At 41.5% G+C, this 22,656-nt stretch overlaps 3 protein-coding genes across 8 annotated transcripts; 1 reads left to right on the top strand and 2 right to left on the bottom strand.

The window, feature by feature from the left end:
- Positions 1–2,376: 2,376 nt before the first annotated feature.
- LOC146322354 (trace amine-associated receptor 13c-like) lies at positions 2,377–4,128 on the bottom strand. Of its 3 annotated transcripts, none has more exons than XM_084724311.1 (2): positions 3,927–4,128; positions 2,377–3,593 (listed from the first exon to the last, which is right to left on the bottom strand). In XM_084724311.1, exons 1-2 carry the CDS (start codon positions 4,097–4,099, stop codon positions 2,777–2,779), a joined length of 990 nt encoding a protein of 329 aa, XP_084580437.1. In that variant the 5' UTR covers positions 4,100–4,128; the 3' UTR covers positions 2,377–2,776. The 3 variants fall into 3 exon arrangements, with proteins under 3 accessions (XP_084580437.1, XP_084580438.1, XP_084580436.1); XM_084724312.1 differs by having other exon boundaries at positions 4,023–4,128; XM_084724310.1 differs by having other exon boundaries at positions 2,377–3,589; positions 4,019–4,099.
- Positions 4,129–9,031: 4,903 nt separating this feature from the next.
- Positions 9,032–13,577, top strand: LOC146322353 (uncharacterized). Its single transcript, XM_084725265.1, is given in 3 exon segments — positions 9,032–9,367; positions 9,889–11,146; positions 13,450–13,577. Coding segments are annotated over 3 exon segments (1,722 nt in total).
- Positions 13,578–20,493: 6,916 nt separating this feature from the next.
- On the bottom strand, positions 20,494–21,934 carry LOC146322352 (trace amine-associated receptor 13c-like). Of its 4 annotated transcripts, none has more exons than XM_084724303.1 (2): positions 21,726–21,934; positions 20,494–21,411 (listed from the first exon to the last, which is right to left on the bottom strand). In XM_084724303.1, exons 1-2 carry the CDS (start codon positions 21,932–21,934, stop codon positions 20,595–20,597), a joined length of 1,026 nt encoding a protein of 341 aa, XP_084580429.1. In that variant the 3' UTR covers positions 20,494–20,594. The 4 variants fall into 4 exon arrangements, with proteins under 4 accessions (XP_084580429.1, XP_084580430.1, XP_084580432.1 ...); XM_084724304.1 differs by having other exon boundaries at positions 21,762–21,934; XM_084724306.1 differs by having other exon boundaries at positions 20,494–21,407; positions 21,854–21,934.
- Between the last annotated feature and the right edge of the window lie 722 nt (positions 21,935–22,656).

Below are 22,656 nucleotides of genomic sequence, written 5' to 3'. Positions count from 1 at the left end.
TGGGTCGTGAAAAATAATGAAAAACTGACTACCACCTTATTCTGTAAGAAGACTGATAGAAATACTCTGTTAATGGCCACGAACACACATCCCACTCCACTTAAGAAGGGTTTACCAAAAAGCCAGTTCTTTAGACTGAGGAGATTATGTCAGACCACAGAAGATTTTGTTTCAAAATATGTGGATATACAATTTAAATTCCTTTCATGGGGATATCTGCTTCATTGGATAGAACAAGTGTATAATTCTGCATTGGAGAAATCACTTATCCGACCTGTTAAACAAGAGTCAAAAAAAGAGAAACAATTTTCAGTCACATGTGTGACCACTTATTCCCCTCAGAGTCATTTAATTTGATCGGTATTTATGAAACACTGGCATATATTAAAATCAGACCCAGAGTTGTCTCAAATCTTTAAGAACCCACCCTTGTTTGTACACAAATGCGGATGAAATTTAAAAGATCATTTAGTTCATGCAAATTTCTCTCACAAAAATATTCAGAAAACTCTGCAACAAACTCTTTTAAGTCCTTTGACAAACGGAAATTATCGATGTGGGAGTTGCGCTCAGTGCCATAACATGGTTAAATCGACACATTTCTGTCATCCCCTCACAGGAAAAAAGTTTCCTTTAAAGTCTGCAATTACTTGTGCATCAACTCATGTCATTTATATGATACGCTGCCCATGTGGCCTTGCGTACACTGGTAAAACAACCAGAAAACTTAAACAAAGAATAAGCGAACACGAGCGCAATCTGCAGACAGGACAGAGAATATCTGATGGCAGCCCATTTCAATGACATGAAACATGACGTAGCTTCCCTCCGCTTTCGTGGCATTAAGCATGTTCCGATGCCACCTAGTGGTGGAGATCATGATCTGTTATTGAAAAGAAGAGAAGCGTTCTGGATATTCACGTTACAAACCCTGTCTCCAAAGGGACTTAATGATGAACTTTTGCTCAATGTAATGTTATAAATTGTCTTGTGTATTTTTCTGTATTCTTCCACATTTGTAAAAAACGACTAGTTATCTGGAAGATTTGATTTATTAGATATTTACCCACCCCTGTTGGTGTATTCTGGAGTCAGGCAATTAAAAAATGTCTTGCATTAAGTTTGCAACTGCCTTTGGAAATTCTGCTAAAAATCTTTCATTAGAAATCATTAATCGTTAATCAATGTAATTGTTAAAAATGCATTAAGAAATATTTTTCTTTACTTAAGAGGTCATTAGACCCTATTTCCTGTCTTTAAATAATTATTGCTCAAAAAATGTTTTCCCTTTAGTATTTATCTGACATAGATGTTATCTACATATTGATATACCTATGTTCCTTCTTTGGAGATCGATACACTTTGTAGTATCTGAAGAGTGACACAGTTTAACAGCTTCTTTAAATCAGGAGTAGAAACAGAATAGATCATAGTGTTAATCACACCATCACACCACACACACCCAGTTCAGATGGTGCATGTGCACGTGAACATGGCTCCAAACTAAGAATCTACAGTGAAGATTTAGGCTGTGGCGTCTTTCAAGTCAATTTTGGTGTCACTGCATCTCTGTCCTCACTTTGACATGTCCACTATGATACTTCTGAATATTAGGCTCTCTAATGACTGGAAATGATTTCTGATTGATAAGCTGATTATTAAAAGATGCCTGAAAGTTTGAACTGCATCAAATAATGAGCATTTTGCAATTTAGAATAAATCATTCAGTGGGTGGAAAATTCACATGGTTCTCTCAGTTTGACCCAGGTCATCCAGCACATTTGAAGGATATATGGATAAGGTATATGACATATAATGGCACTGTTAATTTTTCTGTTTGTACTGACTAGTAAAATTTCTCATGTGCTTACTTTAACTTTCTTATAAAATGTCAAACTGGAAAGCAACAATCATATAAGGAAACTCATTATGACAAAATAATTACTTGGTCATAAATTGTCTGAATTTTTCACCTCAATATTCAGTCAGTTGAAATCTGTGGATACAATTACAATGATTGGGGGAAAAGAACGTACACTCTCATACTGTTTATCTCCTGTATACAGAGAGAGAAGAAAGAAATATCACTTCAATTTTTGAATTTCCATTACTTTGTAAACCTTTGTAGAGCAGCTGTGTCTCTCCACAGCCTCTACAGCAGGAGCCTCATACTGGCAGCCCATTTCAAACCCCCTCTCCCCCTTCATCTAGCTGGTGACATGATGTATAATATATAACAACCAGAAAAATTATTTATTTTTACTAGTTACTTCATACAAATTTAAATTACACCTCAATTGGATACACTTGAAATAAAAACACAGTTCTATTAAAAATGTATTGCATGTATGTATTTCTTGAGGATTGCATGTTGTTATTCACTGTTCTTTTTTTCCATGTCCAGAAAAGAACAGCAACAAACAAAGTGGCATATCATATTAGCAAGTTATTAAGTGACATTATAATCAGTTACAAGTTTTCACCACATACTCTGTGGTGTTTGATGAACACAGACATCAGGGGTATTAATGACCAATTCAAAGTGACACAACAGGTTTTGGTTTATGTCCAATGCACAGCTAACTTACATATATAAAAATGTAAAGTCCTGTTTGCCTTTTTTTCAGTGTGTGACAAAACTATATGAGGAAAAGAAACAAATCAGTATATTTTCAGAAATATTGCTCTTTCTTGCAGAACTTGAATGTTGAAGTGTCTCCACTATGAGATGATATCATCAGTGGCCCAAAACAAATTTCAGTTTGAGTCTCCTGCTCTACAGTATGTTGGCCTCACATGAGCCAGGCTGCAGTATCTGAAGAGTACCAATGAGTTTAACTGCTTTTCTAAACCACGGATAAAACAAGGCATAAATCACAGGGTTTACACAGGAATTAATATAAAACAGATGGACCATAAAGGACAAAACTGAAACAGTGAGCATGCTGTCTCCTGCAAGAGACACGCAGTAATATGGACAGACACATATTATAAACACAACAACAAGAATGCCAAGAGTCCTTGCTGCTTTCAGCTCAGACTTTTTTGTGGTTACAGACACTGAAAGCTGGAGTGTGGCAGCTGTAACATGAGAGCGCATTGCACGAGCCTGAGACACAGCCACAGCAAACACTCTCATATACAGAACTATGATGACAATAACTGGAATGATGAAGGTCACAACAAGGTCAACAGCTCCTGCAACAGGATCAATTATGATCACACACTCACCACGGCAGGTATTATATTTGTCTGGTTGATACAGGCTGTCCTTCACAATCAGGCCGTTGTAGAAAACAGAACAAAACCAACACAGACAAACACAGAGTTTAACTCTTTTCCCAGTGATTCTGCTGGTGTAATGCAGAGGGTCACAAATAGCAACATAGCGGTCGATTGATATGAGCACCATGTCTCCTACTGAGGCAGAGATGATGATGAAGGACACATACTGAAATAGAGAACATGCAACAGCACCAAAAAACCAGCAGGATGTTTTTCGGAGAATTTCTGCTGGCATCACCAGGAGGCCTACGAGAAAGTCTGAGACAGCCAGAGACAGGAGGAGGATGTTAGTGGGTGTGTGGAGCTGCCTGCAGGGAGACAAAGAAAAGCGTCACTAAATCAACAAGTTCTCATATCGAAATAACAAAACAACTTAAACAACTTCAAAAACCTGTGTGATTTTGAATGTTTTCTGATTTGCCAGTATAGTTATAGTTCATATATGGTTGAAGAAAGAAACAAATGCTGATTATTGGCTGGAGAGAAAGCAGTCAGACATTTGAGCTTTGCTGTACAAAAGCACTTAGTAAGGCAGAATATAAGGCTAATGTGCCAAGGTGAACATTATTCAGTACTAAGTCAAAGACAATTCTGCTTGTAAATCTACAAATGTATAGAGAAACTAGAAAGTTCATTTCTGCCTGAAGTGGGAGACTGAGATGATGACGAGCAGGTTGAGAGCCACAGTGAGCACAGAGATGGAGGACAGCACAATGTGAAGGAGCACAGCTTCAGACCAATGAGATGTGGGCTTCCTGCAGGAGGTGTTGAGAAGTTTTGGAAAGCAGAGCTCGGCTCCATTCTCGGTCTCCATCCTCAGTGATCTGCAGACAGCTGCAGCTCTGGCAGCTTTCTGAGCAAAACTAACTGATGTATTTCTCTCACATTCTCTTCATTTGTCCCACCCTCTGTCTCTCAGTGTCTGTTAGACTCTGATGCTCCTCCTCCCTTGGTCTACACATCAGCACTTTCCCTGCAACCATCCCTCCCAGTCTCTCTCTCTTCTTGTTTCTGTTTCTTTGTCCTGCTTTTCTGCCCTCTCTGTAGGATAGTTTGAGTTTTTTGGAGTAGGGTTGAATGAGGTATGATATTGTATGACATGAATCCAGTCTAACCTGATTCCAGCCTCCATAAGGAGGAAAGTTAGTTTGGCCAGCTGTATCTGCAATCACAGTCTTTTGGACACTACCCAAAGCTCATGACCATAGGAAAGGTGTGGAATGTAGGAGAAATGGTATATTGAAGGCTTTGCATTCCAAGTCAGCTCCCACTTCTGTAAACCTTCTGGTACAACACATGCATCATCTCTATTATCCTCTCTTTTACCATCACTTGTGAACATCAAGTTAAACTTTTTCACTTCAAGGCACTCCCAACTGGGAGGGACGATCTACCATTTTCCAGCATTGAACCATGGCCTCAGACTTGGAGGTGCTGACTGTCATCCTGGCCACTTCACAGTCGGCTGCAAACCATCCCAGTGCACGTTGACGGCCACAGAACCATGTAATTTGCAAAAACCAAAGACGCAACTGTAAAGTTCCCAAACCGAACACTCTCCTCACTCCAGCTCCGCCTCGAGTCCTGAGTCACCTTGAGTCTTAGCAGAGTCCAACACCCACTGTAAATGTATCTTGAATCCAGATGTGATAGATTGATTTTTTTATGTATATTTTTGATTGTCAATTTGGTGAGTAAGTAAGCTCATTGAGTATTGAAAACCGTTATTTAAAATGTCCTTAAAAAAAAAAAAGACAGTGACAGGGAAACATTTCATTAATATTAGTCCAAGACTATAAATGTAAAAATGCCCTGTAAGAATAAAATCCTGTGTAAAGAAAAGGGTTAAAAAGGGTTAAAAATGTAAAAGTCCTATAAGAGGAGTTAAAATACTTAAAAACAGTCAATATAGGTCTTAAAAGAAAAACAGTTAAAAAGGTGTAAATATACTTACCTGTAAGGAGTTAATCTATGACTTGTTGATCCTGTAAGATGAGAAATCTGTGATCAATTAGTCACACCTGCAAGGTTCTAAACATACCTACCTGTGATCGACTTGTTGATCCTTTGAGATTAGAAATCGGTGATTGATTAGTAATGCCTGCAAAACTCTGAAAGAGGGAGCTCTCGCCATGATGCCTCATTCTCAGTCCTGCTGAAAGAGAGGAAGCTTCGTGTCTGAGTCTAATCATTAATATCTCCCCTTTTCAGGTAAAAAAAATGAGTATAAATTCTCTTCAACTGTGAGATATGTTTGCTGGCACGTTTTGCTCATGTTCTTTTAGCCTCTTTAGTCAAGTTTGAGTCTGTTAAAAGCATTGTTTATACCGTTTTGACTGTTAGTTGATACACTTCAGGCAGCAAGCTAATTCCCGTTTCTGCGGTGGCTAGCATAGAAAGACACGTGATTAGTTCAACCGTAACATATATTGTGTGCTGTATGGTTGTACATGACTTAGTGAGATACACATTTAGAGCATTCAGGTTGCTAGTGTTAAAGTGTGTGGATAATTTTTAATTTGTTTGTGTGTTTTAGAAATAATATGCACTCATTGTTTAAGTGTGTAAATGTGATGAGCACAGAAAAGTAACAGCAGACACACTACTGTAGATGTTTTATAGAATATTTCTTTTATTATTTGCAATAGAGTGAAATTTTACATTGTAAGCTTGTTTATTGAATTATAGGCTTTTCATAAATACTTATATTTAGTTTTTCCTGTTAAAGAGAAAATAAAACAATGTTGTTATACTTACCTGTTCGCTCACCTGGAAGGAAAAAAAATAGATTAGAAAAATGAGTTTGTAACGATTGTAAACATGTAAAGAAAATTAATTGTTGTTATAATGTGTTACATTTAAAGAAACATTGTAAATATTTTTTTGAAAATAATACAATTCTCAGTCCTGCTGAAAGAGAGGAAGCATCGTGTCTGAGCGTCATCATTAATATCTCCCCTTTTCAGGGAGTAACACAGACACCACTCTTACTTTGGCTATGCATGGACTTAAGTATAGCAACAACACTGGTCCCCAATACTTATGCAGTAACCCTCACAGGATTCCCCAAGCTACACAGTCTTAACCTTAACTCCCATGACCTCTCCAGCAAGCCTGCAATGGTAAAGATCTGGTCAACTGTTCCATGGCCCAGACAGAATCAGCATTGCTTAGTCTGAATCTGGGTTCCGAGAATTGGTCGGAGCCTCCTTTCCAGCACCCTGGAGTAATCTGGGGACGCTGAGTGGTGTGGTACCCCGATAATTAGAGCACAAGGTCTGATCCCTTGATAGCCCAATAATGGGTAGAGTCTTCAGCATCTCAGGGCAAAACTCATCTACACCCAGTGCCTTGCCTCTGGGAAGCTTTTTAACTACCTCAGAGACCTCTGTCAGGGAAATGGGTGTGGCTTCTCCCAAGTCTTCAGACTCTGCCTCTCTCCACAGAGGACATGTTGATAGGTGTTCAAGTGGTCCTCAAAGTGCTCCTTCAACTGCCCAATAATAGCCCCAGTCTGATTCAGCACTTCTGCTGCCATGCCATGTACTACTTCCCCTTCATGAGTTGTTGAATGGTTTGCCAGAACCTACTTAAGGTCAGCTAGAAGTCCTTCTCCATTTCCTCCCCAAACTCTTCCCACACCAGAATTTGCTTTAGCAAATGCTGAAGCTGCAGCCAATCTGGCCTCCCAGCATGTCTGCTGCTTCAGGATACCACTGAGCCAAGTAAGGCTGAAATGCCTCCATTTTCATCTTGTCTCTACCAGCGTGTTCTTAGATTGTCAGCAGGACAGGTAATAATGACCTTCTTAGCACAACTCCTACCAGGCACCCCTACAATGGAGGCTTTGAGCATAACCCAGTCAGATTCCATGTCTACATGCTCTGTGTGTATTTCTGTATTTTTTTCTCATTCCACGAATCATCTTGTACATGGTGTTTGTTATAGCCACTCCATAATGAGCACAGATGTTCAATACCAAACAACGCTCTGGTTCAAATCAAGCAGTTTTTTCCTCCTAATCATACCTCCCCAGTATCCACCAGGTACTCTGAACTACTCTTCAGTGCATAAACACACACAATAGTCAAGTCCTTCCCCTCAGCAACTTGAAATAGAGGCAACCCTTTCATTCTATGGGGAGAACTCCAGCACAGCGGTGCTCAACCAGCTCATATTATCACACAACTATATGTAGCTGGTGCCACTCTACCTCCCACAACAGCTCTCATTCCTTCCCCAACAGAGAGCTGTCAGTACACCTAGGGTCCTTGCCTTTGACTGCCGCTCAGCTTACAAACCTGGTGGCAGTCAGCCCATCAACCCCAATATCTCTCTCTGTGAGTGATGGTCCCACAGGGCTGTGCCCAGTGTCGCACCATGGGTCAAAACGGGCAGCCCTATCTTACACTGATCTAAAGTGCAAGTGGAAAGTGCAAGGCATAATGGATTTAATTTATTCAAGGTGTGTCTAAATCCACGTTTGCCGTATTGTGCCAGGGGCAGGAGTGATATTTTGTCCTGCTCTGCCCTTTGCGCAAGGTACACCTATCAGGTGTGCCCAAGTGCCCTCATTAATTCACAGATGAGTTTAGGCCAGACATGCAAAAAAAACAATCAGAGTGTCAGCTCTCATCACCTTTAAGAGGCAGGTGCACCAGCAGCACAAGTGGTGGCAGCATGACAGTGAATTTACCAGGAGGAGACAAACAGTAAAAAGTTTCAAAGCGAGGAGACAGATCTCCTGGTACGAGGAGAGAAAGCACGAGAGAACGCAATATATGGAGACAACAGGACGTCTCCAAAGCAGCTTCATGTATAAATTGTTTTTCTTTATCAAGTCTAGAGCATCATATACGATACTAGAGCACTCTGTTTACTAACTGGATTATAACTCGGCAGTGCTATGTGCTAGAGACTGCTAGAGATTACTTTAAAAAGCTCCTGAAAGCTGACAACAACGCCATTTCAAAGAGGGGTCCAACATGATCGTAGCCCTTTCAGATGCTTTGTAATCCACCCTTGAACTTCAGTGACTTTTTGGAGTCCTCGCCCTTTAAATCCTTTAAATCCGTCATGATACTGAACGTTTTTTATGATTATTTATCCATTTTCCGCGCTGAAAATGCTCCATCGCCATAATGTTTTGCGTGTCTGTCGACTAATCAGAGTGGCCATAGACAACATGTGACTTGTGTGTCACAGGAAGCAGTAGATCTCCAAACACTGTGTATAATGGAATCACATGAGGCTCATCCAATCATTGCATTTGTAGATCTACACTACACACTTCACTGCCGAAGCACCCAGAATAAAAATAGAATCGCAAGAAGAGTGAGTGATTCTCCCACTGAGCAGGCTTCATAACCTGCAGTTGACCTGCGGCCTGATTTTAGCGACATCAACTGCTTTCAAAGTTGTAATTTCTCTGTTTAAACTTCGAGATTGGACTTGATTTCAGTGGTCGCATAAGTGGCTGAACTTGTATTACAGCTCTGCTAGTTTTAAGAGATCTTCCCCTTTGTTTTCCTGTCAAACTACACCTGGTCTCTGCTCACACGACTGGCTGACTGATCCGTTTGTAGCCTGATGGCTAAGTCAACAAGCACAACTCCGCCAGTTATCCCCTGTGAGGACTGCGTACTGCTCAAGAAAGCAAACAAAAAGATTGCTGACCTTAAGGAAGATATCTGACGGCTCTCTGGTGAACTCCAGAGAAAGGACTCTCTTTTAACCAGCTACATTGATGTGGCTGTTGGACAATCCAAAACAAATCGCCTCCTTCAATGCGGCCATACAGGACACAGTTCTCTGGGACCCCACAAATGGTCCCTCGCTCTCCTCTTGCTCCACACTGAACCGGCAGGCGTCCTGGGCCGAGGTGGTAGTCCATGGCGGCAGGAGAGACTTGGACGGGGCTCCCTCACCCCTGCACATGAACCTCTCCAACCAGTACGCGGCCCTTTCCGACAACAATCCAGTTCACCCAGATGATGCTGTTGCTTATGCGGCTCCAGCTCCACCGGCTCCACCGACTCCGGTTGCCCAAGATCAGGACCCCTCTCCAGGGACTGTGATTAAGGTGCACCTAAACTAAGGTGCACCATATCATTTCATACCGCAATATCAGAAATAATAACCCTAGAGACCTTACCAGTTTAATTACCTCATACCCAGTTCCAGGCCCCTCCTCATCACTCTTGGATCTCATGGACTATTACAATTCTACTTCATCCTCAGCGCTTGATACCCTAGCCTCTCTGAAAACAAGACTTGTCTCCTTCACCCATACTGCTCCTTGGTATATGCCTGAACTACACCAGCTCAAGACACTAGGCCGGCGAGGCCTGTACCTGAGGCCTGTACCTCGAGAGGCTTTATAACAGGACTGGACTTGTCATTCATAAACAAGTGTATCTTGATCACATACTCCATTACAAAAATGCACTCTCAACAGCCAAAACTTCTTATTATACAAAAATCATCAATACAGGCGACAGAAATACTAAAACCATCTTCTCCACAGTGAAACGTCTGCTCAACCCTCCGGAAACCAGCATGTATAATCACCTCTCCAATGAACACTGTTCCACTTTTCTGCAGTTCTTCAACTCCAAAATCACCAGAATTCATGAGCAACTGACGTCTGAAAACACGATGCCCACTGATCTGTCATCTGCAAGAGCCCCTGAACTGCCTCCATCAACTGCCCTATGTGAGTTCATGCTGCCAACAGAAAATCACATCCTTAGACTCATAACCCAGTCCAATACTTCCACATGCCAACTGGATCCAATGCCCACAACCTTTGTTAAAGCATGTCTGCCCTCCATCAGCTCTCTGATAACCTCCATCATCAGCTCCTCTTTGTCCACTGGTACACTTCCTCCCTCTCTGAAAGCTGCCTTAATCAAACCAACGCTGAAAAAAACTGGACTTGACTCCACAGATCAGAACAAATACCAGCCCATATCTAATCTTCCATTCATCTCCAAAATCATTGAGAAAGTAGTTGCACTCCAACTTCAAAACTACCTTGAAAACAATAAACTCTTTGAACAGTTCCAATCAGGCTTCCGCACTAAACACAGCACAGAAACCGCCCTGGTCAAGATCACTAACGACCTCCTCCTGGCAGCCGACTCTGGTCAGCTCTCTCTCCTCATCCTTCTAGACCTCACTGCTGCCTTTGATACAATATCCCATCAACTCCTCATGGACCGTCTTGCCAGTATTGGAATCAAAGGCACTGTGTTGAAATGGTTTACATCCTACCTTTCTGACAGATCCCAATTTGTACAAATTCAGAACTATAAATCAGAAAGCATCATAGTCCATCATGGAGTTCCACAAGGTTCAGTATTGGGGCCCCTCCTGTTCATCATCTACCTCCTCCCTCTTGGCAATATCTTCCGGCATTATGGTATTCATTTTCATTCCTATGCTGATGACACACAGCTCTACGTAACCATCAACCCCACCTCTACTTTCCTCCCTAGTACACTCATTGCCTGCTTCAAGGACCTCCAGACATGGATGACAATCAACTACTTAAAATTCGACAGTAAGAAAACTGAGCTGCTCCTCATTGGTTCCAAATCCACACTCTCAAAAATAAATATCCACTCACTTTCCATAGCTGATGCCCCCATACCCATCTCCACACAAGTCAAGAGTCTTGGTGTTATCATGGACAGTACCCTCTCCTTCTCCAGCCATATAAACAATGTATCATGAACTGCCTTTTTCCATCTATGAAACATCTCCAGACTACGCCCTGCCTTAACACAGCACTCTACTGAAATCCTTGTCAATGCCTTGGTCACCTCACGCATGGACTACTGCAACACAGTCCTAACTGGTATCCCTAATTCAATCAGGAGAGACTAAGAGTAAAAGAGAAATGGTTTATTGGCACATGCATGATATATGAAACTGAACAGACTTTGGCGGTTAGGCCCCATTGAGGTGAAACAATATGTATATATAAATGGGGGTGATGAAGCTGTAGTGAAGAGAACCCCCCCCCCCTGGGGTCTAGACACTGGTGGTGGTGGTGATGATGAGGTGCAAAGCAGAGACTGGTGAGGTGAAGTGGCTCTGGACTCCTGCTGCCTGGACCTGAAGGCTGGAGGAGAGGGCGTCAGGGAGGATCGAGGTGAACATCTTCTGCTACCTGGGTCCAGTGACTGGAGGAGAGAGGGGTGGAGGAGGGTCACGCGATTGACTGAATGACAACTGATGGAGCAAAGACAGAGGCTATTTAAAGATTTGGCAGCAGCAAATTGACTGGCTATCGCGACCGTGGCAAAATCTGATTGGATAGTAAAGACGAAGGTGAACGCCCACAAACAGCTGATTAGAGGGAATAGGAGGAGAGAGGCAGAGTAAAGGAAAGTTGTGAATGAAGGCAGTGTAATAGAAGGTCTTCCTGATTGAACTTATGCTGAGCTACATTAAACTCATCCACCGACTTCAACTCATCCAAAACTCTGCAGCACGGATCATTACCTGCACAAAATCCACTGAACATGTCACTCCTCTGCTTATTTAGTTACACTGGCTCCCTGTATCACAACGCATCAACTTCAAAATCCTTCTGCTAATCTTTAAAGCCCTTCATAACCTGTCATCCGTCTACCTCACAGAACTCTTACACACCTACACTCCACCTCGACCACTTCGGTCTTCATCTGCTGATCTACTAAGTACCACCTGTTAACCTCAACACAATGGGTGCCAGGGCCTTCTCTCACACTGCACCTAAACTCTGGAACTCTCTTCCCCACCATATCCGTACACTGGACTCTGTTGCAAAATTTAAATCCGCCCTTAAAACCCATCTGTTTAAACTTACGTACTTGCTCTAACTCCTTTGATGGAATCTCATTTATTTAGTATAATTAGTACAGTTTTAATTTATTTCTGCTCTATATGTTTTGCTACTGTCGTTTTTGATTGTATTTGTATTGTATTTTATGTGTGATCTATGCTGTTGGCTTTCTGATGTAAGGTGATTTTGAGTGTCATGAAAGGCGCCACTAAATAAAATGTATTATTATTATTATTATTATTATTATTATAAATAAAGTAAACAACGTGTGGATTCTCTTTTGCACATTTGGATCAGTGTGCGCCCATGACACATGGCACATCGCCTCTGCCTTCGCAATCAGGATGTGATGTCAGATGAAAGTCCGTGAGCTTGACCTACTTGAGAGTCACAGCGTCTGCGTCATTTCATTCATGGAGGACCGCGCACTGGTAATTATTGCATCTTCATCATCTTCAGCATCTTCATCGCAGAAGATTTCTACTGAAAAAGCCATAGGAATGATTCTCCAGAGTGATGATGACAGAGAATCAGGAGCAGAAAGTTTTTTTACGGATGAGGAGCTGGCTTATCAAGACGGACTTGATCCAGTTGAGGAGTAAGTGTCTTTATTTACATTATATTAGAAATGAAATGAAAATGAGTAGAAGTCGACGCTAAAGCGTTGATTCTGATGCCTCTGCCTGCAACAGTTTCATACAACTGTGACTTTTTGTGTTCCCTACACCTGATTGAAACCATTGATTCATTATAAATCCTATTTGCAAGTGTCCCAGGAGTTTGAGAATTATGGCTCTATTGATACAGTATACAGTTAATGAGAAAAGATTACAAGGAAAGAGCTATTACCTTTATTACCTAATAGTATCCAACATAGTTATCCAAAAATATATCAACGTCAATAATCAGTTCATGTACCTGTTATAGAGTGTTAGCACACAAGATTTGGTGCAAATCCGTCCACCCGTTCAAAAGTTATTGCGCAAACAAAAATCTGTGACGGACGGAAGGACGGACGCACGGACTCACGTATGGCCGGGCACCTTTGGCGGGCGGAGGCATAATAAATGAAGTGACTATGAATGAATAAAAATAAATGAAAATTTGTACATAGTGTAGATTTGTATGTAGTTTGCTACTTATTTGGTGGGCTATTGTTTTCAGGTAAAGTAGGTAAGGAGGCTGGGGGTTGAGCAAGCTATTGCTTTGCTTTGCTCAGCAAACAAAATGTACATATATAGGTTTTTTGATTTCAGTGATATGAGATGTGGATACAAAATCACTTCACTGGTCTGATTTATATGATTTCATATGTTTTATTTGTTTTACAGTGGTGAAGATCCTAGCACATCTGGAGCAGGTCAACAGGCCAGCCCTCCTGGGTCTCCTGAAGAGGCCAGCTCTTCAGAGATGTCTTCAGGAGAGTCCCCTTCACATGGCAGAGGTCACGGGCAGCTGAGACGATGCTCCCGCTCTGTACCACATGCCAGGACACGGTCAAGATCCAATCGTGCACATGGTTTATCGAGAAGAGGCCGAGGCAGGACCAGATCCACTTCGGCCACAGACACAGCCAGCTGCCCCAGCTATGTCATGGAAAACTGAGGCAAATTCAGACATATGCCCAGTGCCAAAAAGGTTCATCCCAGCAAGATCCCCTGGACATCAGCTCAACTCAAACAGATCATATTCACCACTGGACCTGTTCAAACTGTTTTTTGGTGATCGCACAGTTCAGACTCTTTGTGATAATACTAACAAGCAAGCTGCTAAAAACATGGCAAAAGGCAAAAAATATTTGTGGACTGACATCAACCCCCTGGAGATGTTCAAATGTTTTGGACTGACATTCTTCTTTTCACTGATAAAACTGACCAACATCCAAGAATACTGGAAAAGAAACACAATTTTCAGTGTGCCATTTCTGGCCAATGTCATGCCAAGAGACAGGTACAGGATGATCTCAAGGAACATTCACATGAGTGATCCAGCCATGGACCTTGAGAATGACAGAAAGAAGGGGACACCAGATATTGACCGCCTGTTTCACCTTAAGCCCCTTCTGAACACAATCAAAGATGCTTGCAAAGCATTTTATCACCCCAGGCAGAACCTCTCAATTGATGAGAAGATGGTTGCCACAAAGGCACACACTGGCATGACACCAGTGTTGGGACTAATGTGTTACTGTAACGCCGTTATTTTTTGCAGTAACTAGTAATCTAACGCATTATTTTTCAAATTTAGTAACTCACTTAACGTTACTACATGATGCGTTACTCCGTTATTTTACGTTATTTTCTGTGTAGTCTCGGCTAGAGACTGAGCTGCAGCCAGAGCCGTGTTGTCCTGAATCTTCCTGTGTGTGTGTGTGTGTGTGTGTGTGTGTGTGTGTCAGCGGGGAGACGGGAGAAGACACTCCGTGTGGGCGTGTCTGTTTACAAGACTGGTATCATCATGGCGTCGGCAGTGGAGCCCAAGTCAAGTTTCTTTACATGGAGATATTCTCACTACTTTACCTTTGTCGAGCACAAAGACAAGAACGTTTTAGTTAAATGTAAGTTGTGTCTTGGATCAAAGATCTTATCTACTGCCCAAAATAGCAATTTAAACCTGTTGAAACACCTACAGAAACAACATGCTGCAATGAAGCTAGTAGCTAAGAGTACAGACACAGACTCTGATGCCACTTCACCTCCACCACCTCAGCAACAGCAGCTGGATATGAACCGAGGGACTGACTGCTCCTGCTAACCAGGAAAAAGTTGCTAAAGCCATTGCAAGGTACGTTGTAGAAGACATGCAGCCAATTTCTACTGTGGAGTCGCCTGCTTTCAGGAAGCTAGTTAGCATGATACCGGGCATCACACAGCAAATGGAATGAAACACTTTTTCTAAGTACCTGGAGAGCGAATACGCAAAAATGGAAACCGAGCTAAAGAAAACTTAACTTAAAACATAATGGGAGACCTTTTTTTCATAGTAACTAAAAAGTTACTTTTCACAGTACTGCGTTACCTTTTGGTGTAAGTAATCAGTAAAGTAACTGAGTTACTTTTGAAATAAAGTAACTAGTAACGGTAACTAGTTACTGGTTTTCAGTAACTGGCACAACACTGCATGACAGTATATGAAATGTGATGGCCACAGGCCTCAGGTCAGTTCCTGTTCTTGCCTCTGCTTTCCCTTGCAGGTTCCCTCCCTGGTTGCTTGCCCCTCCCTCCTCATTGGTAGACTGCTTTCACCTTAGCATGGCCTTTAAAAGCTTGGGAGAATCCAAGATGGCTCTCTCTCTCTCTCCTGTAAGGCTGGTGCCTTTCAGACACCCACTGGTTTTGTTTGGTTTGATTTGTTTAGCTTAGCCTTGGTTTCCCTTTTACATATAGTTTATGTTAGCACCCACATTCACAGCACCCAACACCTTCATTACACCACTGATTGTCATACTTAGTCATTTGGTTCTTTATGTTGCTTCATTTTCAATAAATTAATTGTTTGTTTAAAAGCTGTTATTGTGTGGACTTCCCGTCTTTGTTATTCTCTCCAACGAGCTGGGCATAACAGAAAGCAAAGCCAACCAAGTGGGGTTTCAAGCTTTTTGTTTTAGCCGACAGTAACAATGGCTACGCTCTGGACTTTTCAATATACACCAGAAAATCACAGTTTGCCTCAGGTGTCGGTTGCCTATGACTTTGTCATGGCCCTGATGAATACAGCATACCTGGGCAGTGGCTTTCATCTGTTTGTGGACAATTTTTACACCAGTCCAAGACTCTTCAGGGAGCTGTTCAAACTAAACATTGGGGCATGTGGAACATACAGAGACAACAGAAAGGACCAGGGGCACCGCCAGAAGTCTTGGGCCCCCTGAAAGATTACAATTTAGGGCCCCGCCCCCTCATCCCCACATATTGATAGCCCTCAAAGGTTGAACTGCATCAAATAATGAGCATTTTGCAATTTAGAATAAATCATTCAGTGGGTGCAACATTCACATGGTTCTCTCAGTTTGACCCAGGTCATCCAGCACATTTGAAGGATATATTGATAAGGTATATGACATATAGTGGCACTGTTAATTTTTCGATTTGTACTTACTAGTAAAATTTCTCATGTGCTTACTTACTTTCTTATGAAGTGTCAAACTGGAGAGCAACAATCATATAAGGAAACTGAGGAGAACACATTAAATACTTCAAATTTTGTCAGAAATTGTCTGCAAACAGTTGAAGTCTATGTGATGTATCTGTATCTGCCCCTGTATTTCCTTTTTTTTTTTTTTCTCATAAGAACCACCTTGTGCTCATACATGGTGTTTATGGCCACTCCATGATGAGCACAGACACTCAGTAAAAAACAACACTCTGGTTCAGATCAAGCAGTTTGTTCCTCCTAATCATACCTCCCCAGTATCCACCAGGTACTCTGAACTACTCTTCAGTGCATAAACACACACAATAGTCAAGTCCTTCCCCTCAGCAACTTGAAATAGAGGCAACTTTTTCATTCTTTGGGGAGAACTCCTGCACAGCAGTGCTCAGCCAGCTCATATTATCACACAACTATATGTAGTTGGTGCCAGTCCACCTCCCACAACAGTTCTGGTTCCTTCCCCAACAGAGCGGTGTCAATACACCTAGGGTCCTTGCCTTTGACTGCCGGCCGGCTTACAAACCTAGCAGCAGGTAGCCTGTCGACCCCAACGCTGATCCCTGTGAGTGATGGTCCCACAGGGCTGTGCCCAGCTTCACACCATGGGTCAAGACCCAGTCAGTAAACACTTGCTGGCAAGCTCATCTCCCAGGACTGGCTCTTGGAGGAGGCTGAATGAACTGCCCATTTGCCACAGCTCATTGTAATGATGGTGATAAAGGTTAACCAGCAAGGCTTTGATTTTGTCCTTTTGTCCTCCTCTCTCCTCCATCAACTCCTAGATGCCCAGTTCCTACCTAAACACAATGTTGACCTTCCTTAACACCAGCCTTGATGACACCACCGTAGCACACCACAGCAAAGAACAGTACACTGGTTCTTACAGCCTGGTAAATGATCTGCAGGAGAATTTTTGGTCTGAATCCAATTGGCATCAGTTCAGTATGTGACGACCCTGTTCAGTTTCTCCTGCCTGTGTCTCACCATGCTCTCTCTTTCAGGGAGTTGCCTGGTAGGCGGGGCTGAGGGGGAGTGCCTGCTGGCACCTGCCCTTGTGGGCTGGACCAGGCAAGGTTATAAAGGACCACCCATTTGGTCACACACTCTCTCTCTCTCTCAGCCGGGCCTGCTGCATCCTCGTCAGCCTGCTACTTTTGTTTGGTTTGTTGCACCCTACAACACACTATACACCATTTTTACACCCATCCATACACTACTAACATGACTGATAACTTCCTTATAGACACATCCCATAAGTTGTTTACTTTGTTCATTTGTTTTTGACTTAAATAAAAACAATCTTCATAGTTATATCTGTGTGTGGCCTCCCTTTTGTTGCCAGCCTTGAGCCAGTTGGTAACAAGTATCAGGAACGCAAATGCATTTCTGCACAGTTACATGTCCAGGACAAAGACAACAAGACCTCCTCATTTCTTCTTACTGCTGTTTTGTCCTGTCCACCTGTACTAATGTGATACTGACTAGTTCAAACACACTGTCTAGTATATTCTCATTTATATCTCTGTGAAGCAAACCAAAGTTCTTATCCTGTAAGCATGCTGGCTGGTCACCTGCATAATTCAAAGTAATAAACAACGAAAGACAGAGTTTAAATTTCCTGTGCCTTTTTGATACACTATACTACTCCATGCGGTAAATTCAGTAGTTCCCCATGGTCGGAAGCAACCATGATCTCAAGGTAACTTCCATACTCCACGCAGAGGAGGGTGGCCTATAAAGGCAGAGACGGTTGCTCCTCTGGCGAGAGGGAGATTGAAATATACAAAAAGGAACTGGTTGAAATAAACCATTACCAAAACTCCAGGATCATTTCTAAAGCTGTCTGGGCTGGACCCACGTTAGGATCCCAGGGTGGCTGATGGACTGCTGCATAGGCTACACAGCATGGAGTGCCATTTAAGGCTTTAGACATTTAAAAACAACCCTGGAGGAGGTCATTGCCTTGTTGAAACTATATTCAGTTATAATGATCATTTTATTTTTGTGTTGAAGCCATTGTTTGGGAATAATTCCCTAACATTAGCAAACTCAAAACAACAAATATTACTGGGACAAGCACAGAAAAGTGCGTATGAACATTTAACAGATGCAAAATAAGAGCAAACTGTAATCACATGCAAAACCTTGTGGTTGTTTGTGCTGTAATATCATTAGCTATCTTTTGTTGGGTCGGGTTTGAATATGGTTGTGGTGGATGTGATGCACAATTTATGGTACTATCAGAGCTATTTTATGTTTGTTTTCCCATATATTGTTGTACATTTGAAGAAGAGAGCATTTTCACCTTTTCCAGACCACAGGATTAATTAACTGACTAAAAACTGTTGTAGAGCAGGTCTTCTGTTAGTCACACCACAGCCTCTCTACAGTGTGTTGACCTCACAGGAGCCAAGCTGCAGTATTTGAAGAGTGACACAGTTTAACAGCTTCTTTAAACCAAGAGTAGAAACAGAATAGATCATAGTGTTTAGTCAGGAGTTAAAATAGACCAGATATGAGACTAACTTTTTTTGTGTTGTTAATTTGTCACTTATGACTGGCACTGTCATCAACAGCACTCTAAAAGGGATAATTCACCCAAAAAGATAAATCAGTCATTATCTACTCACCCTCCTGATGACTGAAGGTCAGAATTTGTTTTTTATCCCACAAAACCCTGCTGTAGTTCCACAGGAAAACCTCACAGGTTATTTTTTCTGTTTGAAAACTGGTCACCATTCACTTCAGTTGATTGGGAGATTCTGCAATACTGTTTTCCTATGAAACCCTAGCAGTGTTTTGTGGACTAAAAAGAAAAAACCCGACCTTCAATCAGCATGAAGGTGAGTAGATAATGACTGATTGATCATTTTTGGGTGAAGTATCCCTTTGAGACTGCTTTGAAAATAACCCTTGATCCAAGGTATGTAAATACTGACCAGTTTCTAACCTTCTGGTCTTTTCAAAAGTACTAGAACGAATTGTGTCTCAGAAACGTTCACGCCAAATACTTATCTATTTGACCCTTTTCAATCTGCTTTCAGGGCCCAATCCAGCTCATCCAGCACATTTGAAGGATATATGGATGAGGTATATGAAATATAGCGACATTGTTAATTTTTCGGTTTGTATCAAGTAGTAAAATTTCTGTTTCTTTTACTCTCTTTTGAAATGTCAGACTGGAAGGCAACAATCATATAATGAAACTGAGGAGAACAAAATGATTATTTTGTTATAAATTCAATATGCAGTCAGTTGAATTATGTGCATTCAGTTACAATGATTGGAGGTAAAGAAGTTTCTCATACTGTCTATCTACTGCACACACAGAGAAAGGAAAGGAATATCACTTACATTTCTGGACTTTTAATACATTGTAAACCTTTGTAGAGCAGCTGTGTCTCTCCACAGCCTCTACAGCAGGAGCCTCATACTGGCAGCCCATTTCAAACCCCCTCTCCCCCTTCATCTAGCTGGTCACATGATGTATAATATATAACAACCAGCAAAATTATTTTATTTATTTTTACTAGTTACTTCATACACATTTAAACTACCCCTCAATTGGATACACTTGAAATAAAAACACAGTTCTATTAAAAATGTATTGCATGTATGTATTTCTTGAGGATTGCATGTTGTTATTCACTGTTCTTTTTTTCCATGTCCAGAAAAGAACAGCAACAAACAAAGTGGCATATCATATTAGCAAGTTATTAAGTGACATTATAATCAGTTACAAGTTTTCACCACATACTCTGTGGTGTTTGATGAACACAGACATCAGGGGTATTAATGACCAATTCAAAGTGACACAACAGGTTTTGGTTTATGTCCAATGCACAGCTAACTTACATATATAAAAATGTAAAGTCCTGTTTGCCTTTTTTTCAGTGTGTGACAAAACTATATGAGGAAAACAAACAAAACAGTATATTTTCAGAAATATTGCTCTTTCTTGCAGAACTTGAATGTTGAAGTGTCTCCACTATGACATGATATCATCAGTGGCCCAAAACAATTTTCAGTTTGAGTCTCCTGCTCTACAGTATGTTGGCTCACTGTTCTTTTTTTCCATGTCCAGAAAAGAACAGCTTGTTCAACAATATTTTCCAATCAACAAACACAGTGGAAAAGCATTTTATCAAGTTATTGACATTTATGATCAGTTACAAGACAAAGCTTATCACCACATACTCTGTGGTGTTTGATGAATGCACAGACATCAGGGGTATTAATGACTGATTCAAAGTGGTTTATCTCCACTGCACACCTGACTTACAAAATGTGTTGAAACTGCAAATTTCAGTTTGAGTCTCCTGCTCTACAGTATGTTGACCTCACATGAGCCAGGCTGCAGTATCTGAAGAGTACCAATGAGTTTAACTGCTTTTCTAAACCACGGATAAAACAAGGCATAAATCACAGGGTTTACACAAGAATTGACAAAGTACAGAGAGAACAAGAAGGGTGAAAATGATGCACTGGACATGCTGTCCCCTGCAAGAGACACACAGTAATATGGACAGAAACATATTATAAACACAACAACAAGAATGCCAAGAGTCCTTGCTGCTTTCAGCTCAGACTTTTTTGTGGTTACAGACACTGAAAGCTGGAGTGTGGCAGCTGTAACATGAGAGCGCATTGCACGAGCCTGAGACACAGCCACAGCAAACACTCTCATATACAGAACTATGATGACAATAACTGGAATGATGAAGGTCACAACAAGGTCAACAACTCCTACAATAGGCTCAATTATAATGACACACTCTCCATAGCAGGAATTATACGTGTCTGGTTGATACAGGCTGTCCTTTACATTGAAACCATTGTAGAAAACAGAACAAAACCAACACAGACAAACACAGACTTTAACTCTTTTCCCAGTGATTCTGCTGGTGTAATGCAGAGGGTCACAAATAGCAACATAGCGGTCGATTGATATGAGCACCATGTCTCCTACTGAGGCAGAGGTAATGATGAAGGACACATACTGAAACAGAGAACATGCAACAGCACCAAAAAACCAGCAGGATGTTTTTATGAGAATTTCTACTGGCATCAACAGGAGGCCTACAAGAAAGTCTGAGACAGCCAGAGACAGGAGGAGGATGTTAGTGGGTGTGTGGAGCTGCCTGCAGGGAGACAAAGAAAAGCATCACTAAATCAACAAGTTCTCATATCTAAATGACAAAACAACTTAAACAGCAACTGAAATTTTGCATGTTTTCTGATCTGCCACATCTAGAGTTAATATATGGTTGATTATATGGTTAAAGAAACAAATGATTACTGAATGGAGAGAAAGTAGTCAGACATTCAAGCATTGCTGTATAAAAACACTTAGCAAGGAAGAATACAAGGTTAATGAGCCATGGTGAACATTATTCAGTACAAGGTCAAAGACAATTCTGCCTGTAAATCTACACTAGCATTTTTGTTAAGTTTAAAAAATATAGAGAGAAGCTGGAAACTTAATGTGTGCCTGAAGTGGGAGACTGAGATGATGACGAGCAGGTTGAAAGCCACAGTGAGCACAGAGATGGAAGGCAGCACAATGTGAAGGAGCACAGCTTCAGACCAGTGATATGTGGGCTTCCTGCAGGAGGTGTTGAGGAGTTGTGGAAAGCAGAGCTCTGCTCCATCCTCAGTCTCCATCCTCAGAGATCTGCAGACAGCTGCAGCTCTGGCAGCTTTCTGAGCAAAACTGAGTCATGTAACGAAATTACCTCTCGTCCCCTCCTCTTTCTCTAAGTGTCTCTTGGACTCTGATGCTCCTCCTCTCTTGCTCTGCACATCATCATTCTCCCTGTACCCAGCTCTCCCTGTCTCTCTCTCCTCTTGTTCAGCAAATATCTCACTATCTATGATCCAAATTAGCACGTATTTACTTATAATGTGATAGGAATATGGCAATATGACAATAAAAAAATATGCTTGACTATCCAAATAGCTTCCTAATTTAGTGTGTGAATAAAATAAAGAGACACGAACAATTAATTAATGTTAATGATTATAGGTTTCCACAGTGGAGCTTGGCTTGACGCTCTCATTAATCCCCTCGTTATCCACATCAATGAAAAATTCCACAGGACCGTTCGTAAAGGTTTGAACAGTTTACTTGAATAAAACAGGAAAAAAGGTGGTACAGAAAATTATTAAAACTGTGCATTAAGCATCCATTGCATCAAAGTAAAGTTAACAAGGGAAAGGGAGCGAGAGAGAGAGAGAGAGAGAGAGAGAGGTCAAAAAACCGTGTGGCTCCACTCTCACCTTGCCTGACTGACCATCAGCCTGACCTCACAGGATCTTCAATTAAAATAATTAAAGGTGCACAGTACCTTAAAAATGTCAAACTCCTAAATGCTCCCATCTATTAC

The sequence above is a fragment of the Lutjanus erythropterus genome, chromosome 8 (assembly GCF_056507025.1).
Source record: "Lutjanus erythropterus isolate fLutEry1 chromosome 8, fLutEry1.hap2, whole genome shotgun sequence".
Lineage (NCBI taxonomy): Eukaryota > Metazoa > Chordata > Actinopteri > Lutjaniformes > Lutjanidae > Lutjanus > Lutjanus erythropterus.
Note: the sequence above shows the minus strand (reverse complement) of the source record. Positions and strands in the feature narration are given on the sequence as shown.